The 19706-nt window shown below is 47.3% G+C and overlaps 1 protein-coding gene across 1 annotated transcript; it reads right to left on the bottom strand.

Moving 5' to 3' along the window:
- Positions 1-17086: 17086 nt before the first annotated feature.
- Positions 17087-18808, bottom strand: LOC123125918 (UDP-glycosyltransferase 91C1). Its single transcript, XM_044546357.1, has 2 exons — positions 18359-18808; positions 17087-18269 (listed from the first exon to the last, which is right to left on the bottom strand). The coding sequence occupies exons 1-2, from the start codon at positions 18779-18781 to the stop codon at positions 17262-17264; spliced, it is 1431 nt and encodes a 476-aa protein (XP_044402292.1). The 5' UTR covers positions 18782-18808; the 3' UTR covers positions 17087-17261.
- Positions 18809-19706: the final 898 nt, after the last annotated feature.

The following is a 19706-nucleotide window of genomic DNA, read 5'->3' on the forward strand; positions in this document are numbered from 1 at the left end:
CGTCCGGGCAGTCGACGATTTGGTTCTTCTTAGTGAGAAATCTGTTCCAAAGCTTTCGGGCTGACTCTCCGGGCTGTTGAATTATATGACTTAAATCGTCTGCATCCGGAGGTCGGACATAGGTCCCTTGAAAATTAGCCCGAAAAGCATCCTCAAGCTCCTCCCAACTTCCAATTGAGTTTTCGGGGAGGCTCTTCAGCCAGTGCCGAGCTGGTCCTTTCAGCTTGAGGGGCAAGTACTTGATGGCGTGGAGATCGTCTCCGCGAGCCATATGGATATGGAGGATAAAGTCCTCAATCCAGACCCCAGGGTCTGTGGTTCCGTCGTACGCCTCTATGTTCACTGGTTTGAATCCTTCTGGAAATTCGTGGTCCAGCACCTCATCGGTGAAACATAGGGGGTGTGCGGCACCCCTGTATTTGGATGTGTCATGGCGTTCTGACGGTTGTAGTGTTCGGTTTTGGTTGTGCGCTGGAGCGCGTTTCCTTGATCCGTAGATGGATCTGGTCGCGCCGGTCTTCTGATGCAAGTCCTCACGTGAATCGTGTGCTGACTTATGTGCGGCCTTGTTAGCCGCTCTATCGCGGCCACAAGGTGGTTGATCCGACCGGTCGGCCGTTTTATTTTTCGGCTGTGTGGGCTCTAAGGCCTCATCATCAAATTCAGGCAACAGCTTGCGCTTTGGATAGCTCTTTGTGTGGTAACTACCACCATACTTTTCTTCATTGTCGAGCACTTTGTTCCATCTACTGTTGAGCGTATTCTGCGCGGCCTTAAGCCTTTGCTTCTGCTTCTTCAGACTCCTCGCGGTGGCAATAAGCCTTCTGCGGAGGTTCTCTTGTTCCAAGTGCCTTTCCGGGATGATGTGTGCATCCTCGTCCGGACTGTTTTCCTCTCCGGAGGGAGGTTGATGAGCTTTATCCTCGGCGTCGCCGTGTTCGGACAGCGGATCCGTACTATGTTCGCCGTTTGCTGGTTCATCCTGCTCTGCCGCTGGGTCAATGTGGTCGTCGTTTCCTCTGGAGTCGACTGGGGTGTTATTTTCTCTTGCACTGTTATCGCTGTTTTTGTCGAGGCGGGATTTGGAGCGGCGCCTACGCCGACGCTTTGGTTGCTTCTCGAGGGAGCTATCCTTCGCTGCATCCTTCCGTTCCTCGTCATTGTTTTCTTTGGGTGTATCCACCATGTATATGTCATGTGATGAAGTGGCTGTCGAGCGCCCTGTGGGCGAGGGTTCCTGTTCCTCTCCTGCATCGTCGTCCATGCCGTCGATGTCTTCGGAGTCGAAATCGAGCATGTTGGTTAAATCGTCGACAGTGGCTACTAAGTGGGTGGTGGGTGGGTCACGAATTTATTCGTCGTCCACATCCCATTCTAGCCGGACATAGTTCGGCCAAGGGTCTCCAGACAGGGAGAGAGACCTTAATGAATTTAGCACATCGCCAAAAGGCGAGTGCTGAAAGATATCCGCGGAGGTAAACTCCATGATCGGCGCCCAATCAGATTAGATGGGCACGGACACAAGCGGCTCGGAGTCCGTGGCCGGGGACGAATCCAACGGTTCGGCAACACGGGTCTCGTAGGAGGTGAAGTCAGTATTCGGCGCTATCGTCACTGAGTGAGCGGCCTCCGTGGCGGGGTCCATCCAACCGTCCACAGATGGCGCAATTTGTTCTGGATTGAGGGCCGGAGTAGTTGCAGGTGTGATCTCCCGAACACAGTCCGACGGCAGAGCTAAATCATGCTCGTCGTGATTGTGAAGCGGACCTGACATGGGCTCAAATCCTTCGAAGATCAAGTCTCCACGGATGTCGGCTGTATAGTTCAAGTTTCCAAACCTGACCTGATGGCCAGGGGCGTAGCTATCGATCTGCTACAGATGGCCAAGCGAGTTAGCCCGCAGTACAAAGCCGCCGAACACGAAGATCTGTCCGGGGAGGAAAACCTCACCCTGGATCGCTTCGTTGCCGATGGTCGAAGGAGCCATCAAGCCTTACGGTGACGACACAGTGGAACTCTCATTGAAAGCACCAATGTCGGTGTCAAAACCGGCGGATCTCGGGTAGGGGGTCCCGAACTGTGCGTCTAAGGCGGATGGTAACAGGAGGCGGGGGACACAATGTTTACCCAGGTTCGGGCCCTCTCGATGGAGGTAATACCCTACTTCCTGCTTGATTGATCTTGATGATATGAGTATTACAAGAGTTGATCTACCACGAGATCGTAGAGGCTAAACCCTAGAAGCTAGCCTATGGTCTGTTCCTACGGACTAAACCCTCCGGTTTATATAGACACCAGAGGGGGCTAGGGTTACACAGAGTCGGTTACAAGGGAGGAGATCAACATATCCGTATTGCCAAGCTTGCCTTCCACGCCAAGGAGAGTCCCATCCGGACACGGGACGAAGTCTTCAATCTTGTATCTTCATAGTCCAACAGTCCGGACAAAGGATATAGTCCGGCTGTCCGAGGACCCCCTAATCTAGGAGTCCCTCACCCTCCCTCTCTCCTTGCTGGATCAAGGCGCGGGAGACGTCACCGGGCTGCACGTGTGTTGAATGCGGAGGCACCGTTGTTCGGTGCTTAGATCGGATTCGGCCGCGATCTGAATCGCTTCGTGTACGACTCCACCGACCGCTTTCTTGCAACGCTTCCGCATCGCGATCTTCAAAGGTATGAAGATGCACTCCCCTCTTGTTGCTAGTAAGCTCCATAGATAGATCTTGGTGATGCGTAGGAAAATTTTAATTTCTGCAACGATCCCCAACAACGTCCATCTGACAAGAGTCACATCACATTTGCTGACACTGGTAAAAGCAAGGTATTGGGTCTAGGTAGAGTTGCAATCTCAAAGGATCAACACATGGATAAACTGATGCTTGTTGAATCCCTTGGTTTCAACTTAATGTCTGTCTCAATGCTTTGTGACTTAAACATGATTGTGATATTTGGAAAATATCGTTGCCTTGTGCTAATGGAATCTGACAAATCTCTAGTCTTTGAAGGGTATCGAAAAGATGATCTGTACATGGTAGATTTCTCAGCAGGACCACAGTTGGCCGTATGTCTTCTAGCAAAAGCTTCAGAGTGCTGGCTCTGGGATCGGAGGCTAGGGCATGCTGGCATGAGGAACTTGTACACTCTCGTGAAGAAGAAACACGTCGTTGGCATTGAGGGTGTCAAGTTCAAGACGGATCATCTGTGTGGTGCCTGCGAAGCTGGAAAGATGACTAGGGCCAAGCATCCCTCAAAGACAATCATGACGACATCACGTCCATTCGAGCTGCTTCATATGGACTTATTTGGCCCTACTCACTACTCTACTCTTACTACCACTGATTGCCTCTATGGTTGAGTCATTGTTGATGATTACTCAAGATATACATGGGTGCATATAATTCTCTACAAGAATGAAGTGCAGGATGTCTTTAGACGATTCGCCAATCATGCCATGATGAATTATGGCATCAAGATCAAGCACATCAAAAGTGACAACGGCACAGAATTCAAGAACACCGTCCTCAACACTTATCTTGATACATTGGGCATCACTCATGAGTTTTCTGCTCCATACACACCCCAGCAGAATGGCATCGTGGAGCGCAAGAACAGAACCCTCATTGAGATGGCACGGACGATGCTTGATGAGTACAAGACTCCAAGGAAGTTCTGGCCTGAAGCCATTGATACTGCATGTCATGTCATCAACCGTGTTTATCTTCATAAGCTTCTAAAGAAGACATCCTATGAGCTCCTAACTAGTAAGAAGCCAAATGTCAGTTACTTCAAAGTATTTGGTGCCAGGTGCTGGATCAAGGATCCACATCACACTTCAAAATTTGCACCGAAAGCACATGAAGGTTTTATGCTTGGCTACGGAAAGGATTCACACTCCTACAGAGTCTTCAACCTCTTTCACTATAAAGTGGTTGAAACTGTGGATGTGCGGTTCGATGAGACTAACGGCTCGCAAAGAGAGCACCTGCCAAATGTGCTAGATGAAGTCCCACCAAGTGAATCTATCAAACTGATGGGTACTGGAGAAATCATTCCTTCAGAAGCTTAGGCTGAAGAAGAAATCATCATTGCACCAAATCAACGTGAAGACAATGCTCAGCTTGAAGCCAATGCTGAAGACAAAGACAATGATCAGCAAGGGCAAAAATCTTCGTCTAGTTCATCCTCGTGTTGCAAATGAAGTACAGATTGAGAAGATAATTAGTAGCATCAATGCACCTAGTCCACTCACTCATTCAAGAGCAACACAGCTAGCAAATTTCTGTGGGCACTTTGCATTTGTCTCTATATCTGAACCCAAGAAAGTTGCTGAAGCCTTCATGGAACCTAAATGGATTCAAACTATGGAAGAAGAGCTTCAACAGTTCGAGCTGAACAATGTATGGGAATTGGTCAAGCGTCCTGATCCTCGCAAGCACAATATCATAGGCACCAAATGGATCTATCGCAACAAACAAGATGAGCATGGTCAAGTTGTCAGAAACAAGGCTCGTTTAGTTACCCAAGGTTACACTCAAGTTGAAGGGATTGACTTCTATGAAACATTTTCTCCGTGGCTAGGATTGAAGCCATTCGCATACTGCTAGCCTATGCCAACCATCACAACATTCTTCTGTACCAAATGGATGTGAAGAGTGCCTTTCTCAATGGCAAGATTGAAGAAGAAGTGTATGTTGCACAGCCACCTGGCATTGAAGATCCAAAACATCCTGATATGGTATACAAGCTCAACAAGGCACTGTATGGCCTCAAACAAGCTCCTCGCACTTGGTATGACACTCCATGATTCATCTGTGTCCTGACGACAATGGTAAAGTCATCTGAGTCCTGACGACAATGGTAAAGAGTTCGATCAAAAGGTATACCGCTCCATGATTGGTTCTTTACTCTATTTATGTGCATCTAGGCCAGATCATGCTTAGCGTTTGCATGTGTGCCCGATTCCAAGCGGCACCAAAGGAATCGCATCACTTAGCAGTGAAGCGATTTCTTCGATATTTGGCTTACACCCCAACACTAGGATTATGGTATCCAAAGGGCTCAGAGTTTGATCTAGTTGGATTCTCATATGCTGACTATGCTGGTGACAAGGTTGATCGCAAGTCCACATCAGGCACATGTCACTTTCTTGGACGATCTCTTGTCTGTTGGTCTCCAAAGAAGCAGAACTGTGTATCTCTCTCCACTGCTGAATCTGAATACATTGCTGCTGGATCTTGCTGTGCTCAGCTTCTATGGATGAAGCAAACTCTTAAGGACTATGGTATCCACCTGAAGCAAGTGCCACTTTACTGCGACAATGAAAGCGCCATCAAGATTGCCAACAACCCAGTTCAGCACTCGAAGACAAAGCACATTCAGATCCATCATCACTTTCTTAGAGATCATGTCGTGAAGGAAGATATTGATATCATTCACGTCAACACTGAAGAGCAATTGGCAGATATCTTCACAAAGCCCTTGGATGAGAAAAGGTTTTGCAAGTTGTGGTGTGAGTTAAATATCTTAGAGTCCTCGAATGTCCTGTAATTGGACACACATCCTAACGCTTATGCATGTTGATGACTTAGATGTGCAACACATGAAGTAGCGTATATCTTCAATCAATGAAGACATACACTCTAAGTGTGAATACATTAACGCGGAATTTGACTTCGGAGCGCCACGATAATTGTGCGTCGTGTCTGGGTCTAATACTTCCTATACGGTGGGTAACGCCACCACCAAATTCTTATGAAGTGTTTCATTTGGCGTTATAATTGCATAATCGTCATTTGGTTTGTCTTCAACATTGATTTGACTTCTTGTTTATTGTCACAATGTTGATTTGGACTTATGTTGATATATACATATACTCGTGTTCTGTCCTCTACAACATTCACTTATAGCTATGTCTTCATATTTGCATCTTTCTCGAGCTAAGTGAATGTGATCAGACCCTAACCCCTTCTGTGCTTCTACCTCAAAGTCTATCTATCCAAATCATATGCATTCTATTGAAATTGTCGATTGTCTTCTCTGAATCCTTGTCAGCAGAAGACACAGAGACAAAAGTTGAATCTGTTTCTAATGATACATCCTGATTGCCTGAACACCAGAGAAGCCGAAACGACCACCCAACAATCCAGGCGTGCGTGGGAACATGGAACAACTCCCAATAAGTTGCATGCATGCCACGTGTCCTTCAGATGTGAACCGCCAAGGGCACCTGCGTAATTACGTTGTGTTGTCCCTTTCCTTATAAATACGCAACTCACTGCGGTCATTATCTCTTCTTCCACCGCGCTACCTCGCACAAATCCTAGCGCCTCCGCTAGCTCGCGTCGATGCCAGAGACGAAGCGCTTAGCTGCCGCGACTTCTTCGACGCCGTCCTCACGCCGGCCGCGGACCTTGTCCTCTCTGCCGCCCCCGTAGGTGTCTTCCGTCGCCGAGTTAGGGCACGGGAGATTGAACTGCTCGGCCTCTCTCTCTCTCGACCTCGTCCAGCAGTTCATCAAAGGGTAAATAAAACTCACTTTTTACTGCCTTTTTGATCCGTCAAATCCATGCACTTCAACCAAAAGTGGTTTCTTATCTTCCGCATCTGGATCCGTCCTTGTCTGCAACTCATGACATGCTAAGGATGTTCACTTATGCTTCATAACTAGTTAGATTCCTCACTTGTACTTATTCATGGATTCGTACAGATCTGGAACCAACTCCCTTCAAATAAGTGAATGTCTTCGCATTATGAGGTCAATGTCTTCAAACTAATTTATCTTCAAAATCTTCTGAGAATGCATATGACCTCTTCCCCTTCCCTCGCACCTCTAATGTTGTCACAGGTACATGTCCGTGGGAGAATCCCTTGGTTCTCATAGTCTGCATTCATTTGCAGAGTTCTTACAGCGGCATATTCACTCACGTGAAGCCAATTCCTGTCTGTCCAGCAAGAGGAAGCCACTCACTATTTTGAAGCCATTCAGTCTGAATATAATGGCAACGGAAAAATCAGCAAGGAAAGGCGGCAGGCAGCGCCGTGGAGATATAGCTAAGGATTTACCTCCTGATCTGTTTGAAATGTACAAGACTGATCCTGAGGAAAGCTATGGCCAGCACAAGACTCGAATCCAATGGATTCGAAGATATTGGGCGGAACAATAGTTCAAGTACCGATTTGTGACTGCTGAATATGTTGGAAAGAATGCTATTAAGCGCCCATGGGGAGATATTCTATACAGAAATCTTTAGCCCAAGTCCAAGTCTGAAGCCATTGCTCAAGGCTTCTACCCATGCATGGTCCGAGGACCGCAGCCCGAGAATGCCGACCCATCATCTATGTTATGGTGTCGTGACGACAATCTTTTCAAGCGTAACTACAAGTTTGCAAAAGATTCTGCTGTGAAGAACAATAAAAATCTTGGAAGCAACTTCAACCCAGGTCCGTCTGCTCCTAGGGCTGATGGCACACGCGATGCCAATCCCAATGTCATCGGCCCCTTGGACAACTTTTATGTCCTCCTCTCCTACATCGCAGCTCAGAGGGCCACTGTAGAGCAATCAGCTGACGACGCTGACTCTGACGAAGCGCCAACACCACCAAAGCCGCAGAAGAAGAAAAAGACAAAGGCTTCAAAGACCTCTACCGTCCCAAAAGCTTCGACTGTAAAGCCATTGGCCACTACACCTCCTGAACCCAGTGTGCAGTCTGAAGACTTGTCTCAGGTCTCCATGAAAACTGAGAAGTCCAAGAAGAAGAAGCCCATGAAGAGTTCTAGGCATGAACTGACCCAAGCCGCCGTTCTGCAGAATGATGATGCCACCATTGATCTGTCTAGTGATGAAGATCTTGGTGATGAAGCCCTTGAGATGCTTATCAAGAGCAAGCAAGAGGCGGAGATCTTCAACGATCTGCCCCTCTTTGATGTGGACATTCTGAACAACTTCATCGATGAGTGGTTTGATGACCAGACTATCAGTATTGATGATCTCCAGCTTCCTGTGGACATCAGCGTCACATTCCACGGAGCCATTGCTAATGAGTTGGCCTTGGCTCAGAAGAAAGTCGAGCTCAAGAACAAAATTGATTATGAGAAGGCTCACTTCAAGAAGAACATGGCCAAGCTCAGCGTGGCTGATGTTCAAATCTTCAAGAAGATGTTGCATGAGCTCAAGGAACAGTTTCACAAGAAGCGTGAAGAAGCAAAAGGTTCAAGAGAGCGCATAAAATACTTTGCACAGAAATGTGTCCAAGCACACAATGAGGCTGAGAAGCGCAAGGCTCTTGGGTGTCCTGGCATCGACCCCAGAATGGCTGCAAAACAGAAGAAGAAGTCTGCTGTTACCCAAGCTGAAGCATCAAGGCGGGAAGAACCAAGCATTGTCTTCCCTGCCAGCATGACAGGCTCGAAGCCTAAGGTCACCTCAGTAGCTTCTGAGCTGAAGAAGACACGGGCTGCTGAAGCCGAAGCCAAGAAACGCAAGCACAAGAATGCTTCTGATGATGCCCCATCGAAGAAGAAATTGAAGACAACGTCTTCAAAGAATGAGCGTGCTGCGGCTTCTGAGCCCCTTGTTGTTGAGCCCATTTCTGTTGCCCGTCCTGCCTCCACCAACCAAGAGCGTCACATTGTGATTCACAAGCCTGCTTCCATAGAGGCTCATGATGATGAAGAAGTTCCAGCTGTTGACCCCATCACAGCTGAAGACATTGGTCGTGAAGACAATGTTGAAGATGATGAAGTCCTTCCTCAACTCGAGCACCAATTGGTATCATCGCCTGTTCTTACGAACAACGAACTCATTAGCATTGGTCGTCCCCTGACGACAATCACTCAGGATGATTCGTGGGCAGATCGCCCTCAACAAGACACCCCCATTCATGATGAAACACCCAGAACTCCACCACCTCAAGTCACCTCTCTAGTGCTTGATGACGAAAACTACATGGTGCAGACCACTCCACCAGCACAGGCGTCACCCACTTTCCGCAGGCTTCACAAAGGCCCTAGGCCACAGGACACCATGTCGAGCATTCCGGAAGGGGAAGCGCAACAAAGCTCAGTAGCACGTCAAGTGTTTCCTGAAGCCACCCCTACCGCGAATGTCTCTGAGTCTGAAGCCAAAGCTGCTGAAGACATTCCGGCTGCATCAGCCGATGAAAATCAAGAAACAAGAGAAGAAGAACGTGTTGCCACACCCCTGCCACTGAACAAGTCATTCTCGAGGAGAATGTGACTGTGCCCGACCCTCCTGTTATTGAAGAAACGGAGGTTGAAAACACAGAGGTTGCCACAACCAACGCTACTGAAGCCAATGACATTGTCATGGCCGAAGACAATGTGGAGCCTGAAGCCAATGTTGTGCCTGAAGCTCATGTACAACCTGAAGCCACCTTGAATGCTGAAGCCACTGTCCCCCCTCCAAGGCCTCACACCATGGAACAGGCTTACAATCGTGGCTAGCTTGTCATAGTGAGATGGCCCATTTTGGTCCCTCCAACGGCTCCAGGACCACAGTACGACTACCACATTGAGCAGAGGCCTCAGGTTAAAAAGCCAAAGCCCAGACTGCCAAGGCTTCCAGGTGCTGCTACAGCGCCAGGATCTTTATGCGTGAACAGCTTCAGGGAGCACAACACATTCTTTGACAACGCCAAAAATCCATATACGAATCCAAAGATCTCATATGGTCGCTTCTGGAGCTATCAGCAGCGCAGCTATTACTCCTGCATTTTATACAATCAAGAGCGGATCTTTCCTCACATGTGTCTTGATTGTGAAGCTATTGCCGGGCTGCCCTGTCTTGAAGAAGCACTGGATTGCTTTAGGGATGCTGGTCTTCTACACTTCATCACTGATAAAGAGCACTGGAATGAAGAGCTTCTGCTGCAGTTCTATGCCACACTTCACATTCGTGGCTACAACAGGGATCCGAAGACATGGATCCTTGAGTGGATGACAGGAGATGTGCACCATGAAGCCAAAGCTCAAGACATCATCGAGCTGTCTTCCCTGCCCACTCCAGGTGAGCTCTATGAGCCTGGTTGTCAGCTACACAGAAATGAGCTGCAGAGTATATTCTAGAAGCCTGAGCCAAATATGAGTCAGATGCTCAGCATGATGAAGCCATTGCCACAAGATGCTGAATATCCCAAGGAATTCTTTGTCAAGGATCTCGAGTACCTGCCCCGCACAATTTATCATATTCTGAGGCGGACTCTATGGCCAATCAAGGGATATTCTTCCGAAGCCAAACTTGAAGGCACGATGAAGACTTTGGTATTCTATATTGTCAATGGCATCAGATTCAATACCCAGGATTTCTTCATCAGGCAACTTGCTGCATCTGGGATTGATCTGTTTGGCTTGAAATTTTATGCTCCATGGGTGATGCGCCTGATCAAACTCCACTCATCTGTTGAGTATCAGCCCTCAGCGCGCAACCATCTTGTATTTCTGCCTGAGGTTGATCTCTCAGTTGAAGCCATCTACCCTGAGCCTGCCAAAGAACCCCTATATCTTCATAATGTTGATCGTCAAAGCTTCACCCAACCACTAGAAGGTATTCATGTTCCAAATGTTGTCACTCCTGTGTACCCTCTAGCTGGCAATATGCGTGAGCCACATCGTGCCAACACTGAAGCCACTGCCAGTACAATTGCTCAAAGGCCTCGGAAGCGTTCTCGCGTTCTCAATGACCGAGAGCTTCTTGTGGTCGGAAGTAGGACAAGCACCATGACTGGCTAAAGCGTCAGATGCAGAGTATCTTGGTGGACGTCAATCACATCAGAAACTTGGCCACCAACAACTCGTTTGTAGCCCATGAAGCCTGTCGGCGGTCTTGGAAGAGTCTCACACTGCTATGCCCTGAAGAAGATCTTCGCGAAGATGGCTTCACAGAAGGCTTCAAATTTGACTCCAGACCTCCACGCAATGCAAGCTGGCACCGCACTCCATCTATAGAAGATTCTGAGCGTTCATCTTCGGCTGCAACTGTTGTTGCGAGAGTCGTCGATGAAGAAGACGACGCCACTTCACCGACCATGGCTGCACTGCATCTCGATGCTGCACCGGGCCCTTCTGCACCACCGAACTCAAGCGTCGACCCTGCACCTTCATCTACTCCTGATGGGAACGAGTAGATACTCTATGTCTTCAAACCTTTTTGGTCCTTCCTGACAAAAGGGGGAGAAGCATATGAGTTGATAGTCTTCAAGCGGGTCCTTATGGGGGGTTGCTATATTTTGCCAAGTGTTTACAACTCTCGTCTTCTGATACATTTGGTTCTTCGGGTTGTAACACTTAAACTCGATGGTCGTCTGCTACTTCTTATGCTACCTAATGATGCGATGATAAATTCCGCATGAAGCTATTCCGCAGACGTCCATTTTTCATTTTGCATGTCATTATCTTCGTTATATCTTTATATGCATGATGAATTGTCTTCATAAGTTGAAGAGGATCTCCACAAAGTAAAACCTGCCATGTGCATTTGCATTCAAAGGCAAACTACTTATATGCACATCTTCAGGGGGAGCCTTTTGCTACTTAGAAGACAATGGCTTTATCCCTAAACTTTCACATACTTTTATCCCTGTTGAAAACTTCAACCAGTTTGTCATCAATCACCAAAAGGGGGGAGATTGTAAGTGCATCTAGTGCCACCCCTAGTTGGTTTTGGAGTATTGACGACAAACTTGGTTGAGGGACTAATGTGTTTGTGAGAATTGCAGGATAACACAGGTAGTAGTCCCTCATTGATTCGGTTTACCTACCAGAGATGACACCTAAAAATGTGTGAAGACATTGAAGACAATGGTGGTTGTGAAGATATTCACAACGAAGATTATGACTCGAGAAGACATTCACGTGAAGACTATGGAGTGCGAAGACATAGTTGTTTCGTAGTTTTCTTTTCTTCTTTGTTGAGTCATAGGAACCACCGCACTGTTAAGTGGGCTCCCAGTGAACAAAGTCAGAGTGACTGATGTGATGCTCAACCAAATCCTATGTCTTCAAGCGAAGACAATGAGAGCAAATCTTATCCAGAGTTGGATGAGTCGGCTTTACTTGTAGCCCAAGTCAAGCTGCCGCGTGTGTTTGAAATCTGACCATTGGACACGTGTCTGTTCCTTAGTGACCCAGAGTCATTTTGGACAAATCAAGTCGGGTTGCCTCCTGGCTATAAATAGCCCACTCCCTACACCATAAATTGGTGGTTGCTCAGAGTTAGTGCACGACTTTTGTCGTTTGAGAGCAACCCACCTCCGAAGCATTTGAGAGAGAGATCCTTGAGAGGACAAAGCCCAAAACACCCATAGCCAAAGAGTGTTAGGCATCACTGAAGTCTTTCTGTCCGCGTGATCTGAAGACTTGTTACACTTGAGGACTGTGAATCCTCCAGCCGGTTAGGCGTCGCGTTCTGAGCATCCAAGAGTCATTGTGGATTGCCGGTGAACAAAGTCTGTGAAGGTTTGGAAGTCTACCTTGAAGACTTACCAGAGTGATTGGGCGCGGACTAAGTGTGCTTAGCTTAAGGGGAATAAGGTGAAGACAAGGTCTTCTGAGTTAAATCTCAGCCTCCCTAACCAGACGTACAGTTGTCACAACAACTGGAACTGGTCCAACAAATCACTGACCTCCCCAAGCAACTGGTTCTATCTCTTATCTCTCTTTAATAATAGTTTGTCTTCGTGAAGTCATTGCCTGCTTGCATTATCTGATTGACTTCACTGTGTGAAGACTGTTGTTGTTTGGCTCCATCCTATCTTGCACCCTGATCCATACTACCTAGCTGCTGATAGTCTTCGTGCTTTATCTTCATTACTTATTTGACTATGGCTTGTCTAGTGTAGTTTACCTTCCACTTCATATCAATAGGTTCATTTCTATTGTTTGTCTTCAAAGCCCCCGTGTTTTGAAGGCTTTCATAAAAATCGCCTATTCACCCCCCTTCTAGTCGATAACTAGCACTTTCAGTTATGAATTTTCAAAGAACTTTGCCCGTTACTTTGAAATTTCATAACAAGTTCATATGAACTCTGAAAAATGCAAATAAGATACTAGAACGTTTAGAAAAATTATCACCTATAATTGTTCTTTTTATTCATGAAAATTTATTGTTTATACCTTTTTATGCTTAATAATATTAATAACATTAATAACCTCGGGTAGTTTAAACATTACTTTTTATTGAATGAAATTACATGCACATGAAGGTAATGTTTTTCTCAGCATTTGATATCTTATTTGCATTATTATGAGTTCATATGAATTTGTTATGAATTTTCGAAGTATTGGTCAAAGGGCACTTGGATGACCACACACACAAATCTAAAGTAAAAAATGAGCAGAGTCGAAAAGTAAGGGCAAAACCCGTGGGCTGGTTCCGACTAAGGGAAAAATTCATTTGGCCCTTTTTTTTCTTCCGAGATGTTGCTGTGGAGCCTTGACTAACCAAAAATGTTTAGAAATGACTATAGCTTTTTGTTTTGATTGAAGGAACGATCACGATGGTTCCTTCGGGGTCCAAGAGCCGGTACAAATAAACTCTGAACAAAATTTGAATTAATAGAAAGTGTATATATTTAAGATATTTTTATGTAATTTCCAAGATTTTCTTATCCCAGCAATTAAGTTTGAAACTTTTACGGACCTTAAAACATGTCATAATTTCACTCACAAATCCGATAAAATATGCGCACTAAAATTTGAATTGTTATTTTGTATTCAGAGTCCTTTATTTGTGAATAAACATATTGTTCACTTATTGTGATTACAGTAGAGTAAATCAAAATTTAATTTACGGGATACACAAGACGTCAAGTTAGGGTTTAAGCCTGGTGGGCAAGGCTCGGCCATCACCTTTGTACCCACAAGCCAGTATTGGTTAACAAAAGTGAGTGTAACACATATCCTAAAATACGGACTACTAACAAACTTTGAATTAGTAGAAGTGCACATATTCAAAGACTTTCATGTATTTTTTTAGTGACGAGGCTTGCAATCCCAAAAATGTGGATACCGGGACTGTGATTATCAATTGTGTTTGGTATGTAAATCTTTTATATGCAAATAAACAGGATTTCCCCTTATTCAGAGTATTTTCTAAAGCATTAAAATCACATTTAACTTGTATATTAATAGCATATGACCTATAAAATTGAAAATGCAAAAAACAACAATATAAATGATGGTGATTTTAAATTATCCTTTCATGTTTCTAGTTTCCACCTTTTAAGGTCGTTGCATACCCGTTGGAGCACATTTATTAGCATTTTCCCCCGAAAAGGAGGGTTAACCCTCGACTCCACATCGATCGCTGCACACAACCATCTCTTATTTCTAAATGTGAAGTTCAACACAAAGTCATAAACAGGAAAATAAAAACCAAGTCCATCACAACCAAAACGCAAAACATGACACACTCATGCTCCACTTTTATTGGAGCACATCCATTAAGCATGATAGAAGTGTTAAATGGAAGTGGAATGAACAAATCTAATGTAAAAATACAAAATAAATATGCTTGCGAAATGCGAAACACAACAAGTGTGGCCTAAATTATTTGAATTGATCTATTCAGACAACTCGGTTGAGTGAATTTTTCTTCGAGCATGAGGTTCACACAGTAAGGATTGTCGAGAAAGTATCAATGAATGGCCCTTGTCACATCTCCGGGCTGACATCTCATACATGATACTACACCGCTTAGTTGCCTACGCTATCTCTCCTTCGTAAGTCCGTCCGAACCTGGTTCAAATCATTGTCCGACTCCCACAAGTATACATCAACCAATCACCTTGCCATTGTATGTACCCGTCATTACTATATCCAGCCTCGACGCTCGCTAGGCCATAGCATGTCGACCTAATGGTTGTTTTCTCTACAATAACATTTACGCCATATGTGGGGATGCACTTACTTGAAGTCATGTCTCCTCAACCATTTCGCAACTTGGAAAATCGGCAGCCCTGGATAATCCAAAGTCACCATCTCCTTACATGGCTCATTAAATCAAAGGAAGACCTCATAAAAGAATGGCTAAGAAGGCGTAAGAAGTTCCAGGCCCATAAGGAGAAAGGCAACAAGAGCACAATCGAGAATCAAGCCTTGCACTTACCACTTAGGATCATCCTAATGGCAAGTGAAACACTCACAAGAATGCCCACTACCATGATACCTCCTTTGAACACTGAAGGCTGGGGATTGCCGAAAACCACTTCCAAGATCTATGACAAACTTCTTGCTCATATAAATTCCCTCATTATGCTAAAACATCATACCTTAAGGCAATACAAGTGGCCAGAGAGCCACAACGAGAAACTCGGACTTCCGGCTCCCACTTAGTTTTTCCATGCACCAACACCTAGCTGCCACAACAAATCACTCATAACAAATTAACAGATGCCCAAAGAAGCAAAGGAAGAGCATGAGAAACAAAATGACTCCAAAGCCAATCACATTTCTCACATGCCTCTCTTTGCTCGCCCAGCAAGCATGAATGGTTCAGCTCCTACTTCTTTGACAAAGGGCAAGGTAACAACCCCCACCCCAAAGTGCGAGAAAATGCCCTCAATATATTAATGGAAGACAATCCAACGAGACTATCACAAAAGGATAGTGATCTCTTGTCGAGCAATAATTTCTCGAACTGTCAACCACTGTGAGAGGCCTCTATATGGTCAAACTCATAGGTCTTGAAGATGTTCTACGAGTTCTGACAAGAATAGTGGCCACTCTCAAAGCCAACGTCATCGGGACTAAGGTCGCAAGCATTCTTGTAACTCTCCCAATAGAAATCCAAGGAACAACGTCCTCGTTATATTTGTGGCATGAAGCTATGGAGTTGTACTTCAGAGAATCCGACCCAAAACAATTCATCGAGATCTTATCCACGGTTGTTCGGGCTGGAGGGGGAACAACAACTGAGATGTGCAATATTTTTCCTGCTAGTGCTATTTGGAATGACTCGGATTTGGTTTCACAATCAAAGCAAGAACTCCATCAAGACATGGGCACATTTCCCCATAAACTTCTAAGGAAATTTGATACAACCATTGACTTCATACGAGCTATAGATTGTCTAAAATACAAAGAGAGCCTCTTTGAAACTACTTCAGCTGATTCTCGCAAGCAAGAAGCCAAATTGCCAAGGCCCTGATCACCGGCTTAGCCCCATGTATCTTCCATGGGCTCTTAGTGGCGTTGGTGACCTTCCAATGTTGGCGGGCGTGCTATGGTATGTTCCCGCGTATACATGGTATGGACGGTTGCATATTGATGTCCACTTCGGGGCTATGAGCTCGTATGACTGTCGTGGCGTGATGATCTAGTTTGCAGCAATGCCTTCTTTATTGAAAATGGAGACGACAGTACACGGTGACTTAAGTTTGGTGGTGCTCTTGAACACAGGGTCTCGAGCTCCGGAGTGAAAACTCTATGTTTGTCATGCACTTGTTGTACCCGACAATGATAGTGTCTCCATATCATCCCCTTACTGGAGGTAATGTACGTAGTTTGCTCGAACTTTCTTTTGGGGGTGAAATTCTAAGATATAGTCTCCATGGGTGGGTCTGGCAGTGACAACACATGTGCGTCGTTTCTTTATTGGAGGCATCGTTATTAAAGCATTTTCCCCATAATCTGGTTGCTGTCATTGATGGTGGTTGATTTTGCTGCATGTTGTTGTTAGTTTCACATGCCACTGATTTTCCCTTCTATCTTCTTTGTGTGTGTCTTGATCTTGCCTATGTGCATTATAGTCATGCTAACAACGGATGTGCTCATGATGCTTGTATTCTTTTGATATGATATTATGAATTAATAAAAACACTCTTTATCGAAAAACCAGTTCAGCACACTCGTCGACACTTTGATGGGTTGCTCATGTGTGCACCACGCTCACATATGTGTAGCACCACCTAGCGAGAAAGAAAATATACGCTGGGCCATTTCTACAAGGGTATAGCTAAGCCTCAGTCGATTCAGACTTAACCAAGTCTAAGTCAAGTGGCATAACATGTAAGAAGCAAAAAAAAAACTGAAAATAATTTTTTTCACCGATTTTCACATAAGATCCCATAAATAGTCTCAGTCGACTGAGATTTAGCAATATCTTTTCTACAATTCTGAGCCAAAGTATACACCACATATGCTACAGTTTCAGTGTTTCATCACCTTCAGTGAAAAACTAAAAATACAGTAGCTGTAGAAAAGCAAGCATGCATGAAAGAATCAAACATAAAAATTTCCCTTGATGTTCACGAAGTAGCGGCCGTAGTGGTTTTGCCATCACTTGCAATGGCGGCGCCGTGAGATCTAAGGTGTTGTACAAATTCGTCGATGTACCGCTCCTGCCGTTCCGAATTAGCTACGACCTCCTGCATCTTCGCTGCCCCTGCCACGAATCTCCTCCTTGCCTCTCCGTCAACCATGACGTCCCGGACCGCGCTCGCGATGCCATGGCGGTCGAACGACCCGTCGTCCTCCTTCCTCGCCACGAGACACCCCACCTTCTTCGCCTCCATCTGCCGCGCGTTGGGCCCTTGGTCGCCGAAGATGGGCAGCATGACGAGAGGGTGCCCGAACAGGAGGCCTTCGATCAGCGAGTTCCGGCCGCAGTGCGTCAGGAACCCACCGACGGCGGCGTGCGCCAGGATGCTCATCTGAGGAACCCAGCCCGTGGTCACCAGCCCCTGGCCGCGAGCGCGCTCTTGGAAACCCGGTGGAAGCATGTCGGCCCCGTCATCCAGGACGGCAGCGCCGCTCGGCTTCCGGAGAGCCCAGAGGAAGCGTGTACCGGCGAGCTCCAGCCCGAGGGCAAGCTCGTGCACCTGCTCCAGGGGCAGCGGCACTTCGCTCCCGAGCGCCACGTACACCACCGAGCCGGGCGACTGCGCGTCCAGCCAGCGCACGGTCGCGTGCTCTGATGATTCTTTGGTGCCGCCGGCACGACGCCATCCGTCGGGTGACGGCGGCAGAAGGCCGAGGGGAACGACTGGCATGCCGAGCAGCGGTTGCACCAGCGGGAAGGACTCGGGCTCCCACTCCACGCTGCTCCGAATGACCCCGAGCACGGACCTCTTTTTCGTCAACTGCCAGCGCTGGGCGAGGGACATACCCGATGCGCCTTGGTCGTCGTAGAAGGGAGCCATCTCCTCCTGCTCGTAACGAGGGCGGGTGTCGGTGCGCGCAACACCGTCATCCGTCGGCGGGGGTTGCGCGAGCGCGATCACAGCAGCGGTCGGGAGAAGCATCGCGCATGGCACCTGATTGATGGAGCAACGAGCTAGATCATTTGAGACGTGCATGCGATGGAATTAATGAGCAGTGCGCAAATCATGCAGGTGGGTCAAACCTTGTGCTCGACGGCGGCGGCGGCGACCCAGTGGTGGAAGCAGTCGGCCATGACCCAGTGCGGCCTCGCGGACTCCTCGGCGCACGCGGCGGCCATGAACTCGGCGAAGGGCGCGGCGAGGCCGTCGAAGGCCTTCCAATGGAGCTCCCGCTGGTCGTCGGGGACGTCGTTGGTGGACTCGGCGCCGTCGGGGAGGCCGTCGACGCGGGGCAGCGGGAGCGCTACGAGGTCCACGCGCGGCGCCGCGGCGGGGCGCAGCGGCGGGAGGCGCGCGAGGTTGCGCGGCGTGGAGACGTATGACACGCGGTGACCACGCGACGCCAGCCGCTCGGCGAGCTCCAGGTACGGGAGCATGTGGCCGAACGCCAGCCACGGGACAATGACGACGTGCAGCGGCTCTAGCGATGACCCGGCGCTGTCCATGGTGGTGATCAGGAGCTGGCTCGGCCTGACGACGGGCCGTGCGGCGGCGAGAAGTGAAGAACCGGCAGATCGGTGGTGCTCTGCTCAGTGGGAAGCGTGTGACCACTGGTCGACACCTATTTTGTTTCTTATTTTGTGCAGTGTCGAACGTTAAATAAGTTCCACGCCACCCACCATCCGATCTGCAATCACCAGATACTGGTGTGTATAGACTATGATCTACGTTGACGTTTTAGGTGCTACTTTTTTTAGGGTGCTTTAGCTGCTGGTTTGATGTCATGCATGATGCATCAGTAGATCTAGCAGGCCATGGGCTATTTCTAAGCTGCCGTCTAGAAAATACGTACGCACATCACATGATCGTACGTACTATCGATGATGGGCAACAAAGTTTAAACTCATGATCATGACGGATATAGTTGGTGACCATTTTGGGAGCCACCAGCCCACTTGCTGTGAGATCGAGGGTCAAAGTAACCCGGAAATGCGTTGACCACAACAACCCGGCTGGAGCGACCAAGGAGCTTTGAGATTCTCCTTTTTTCGCGGGCAAAGGTGCTTTGAGATTCGGTGTGTGCAGCGTAGCACATTGTTTTTTTTTTTTATGAAACGCGGTCCCATAGACCCGATTCATTAAAAAAGATGGAACAGAGTAGCCCGTTTAATTACGGAAACCCATGCGAAAATCGTTACAACACGCCCTCAAAAGGGCACCGGCCGATTTGGCGCCAACAAGACCACACACACCGCCGAGAAGAGAACACCGTCGAGGCTGCATGCATTGTGTCGGGGGGATGAACCCCGAACAGGCAACGGAACCCGGATCCTTTTCAAAAACAACGGGACCAGCACCGCTCCTCAAGCTGGCTCATGCCTGGCCGGGTTGCTCAATCCGGCCAAGCCCCTCGACGCGGCCAAACTCTCC

The sequence above is a fragment of the Triticum aestivum genome, chromosome 5D, assembly GCF_018294505.1.
Source record: "Triticum aestivum cultivar Chinese Spring chromosome 5D, IWGSC CS RefSeq v2.1, whole genome shotgun sequence".
NCBI classification, from domain to species: Eukaryota; Viridiplantae; Streptophyta; class Magnoliopsida; order Poales; family Poaceae; genus Triticum; species Triticum aestivum.

Bases quoted from the DNA above. Each gene is read 5' to 3' on its own strand.
- LOC123125918 (XM_044546357.1), bottom strand. From the start codon at position 18,781: ATGGACAGCGCCGGGTCATCGCTAGAGCCGCTGCACGTCGTCATTGTC. The intron at 18,270-18,358 runs GTTTGACCCACC...TCCATCAATCAG, and splicing joins CCGCCGCCGTCGAGCACAAG to GTGCCATGCGCGATGCTTCT.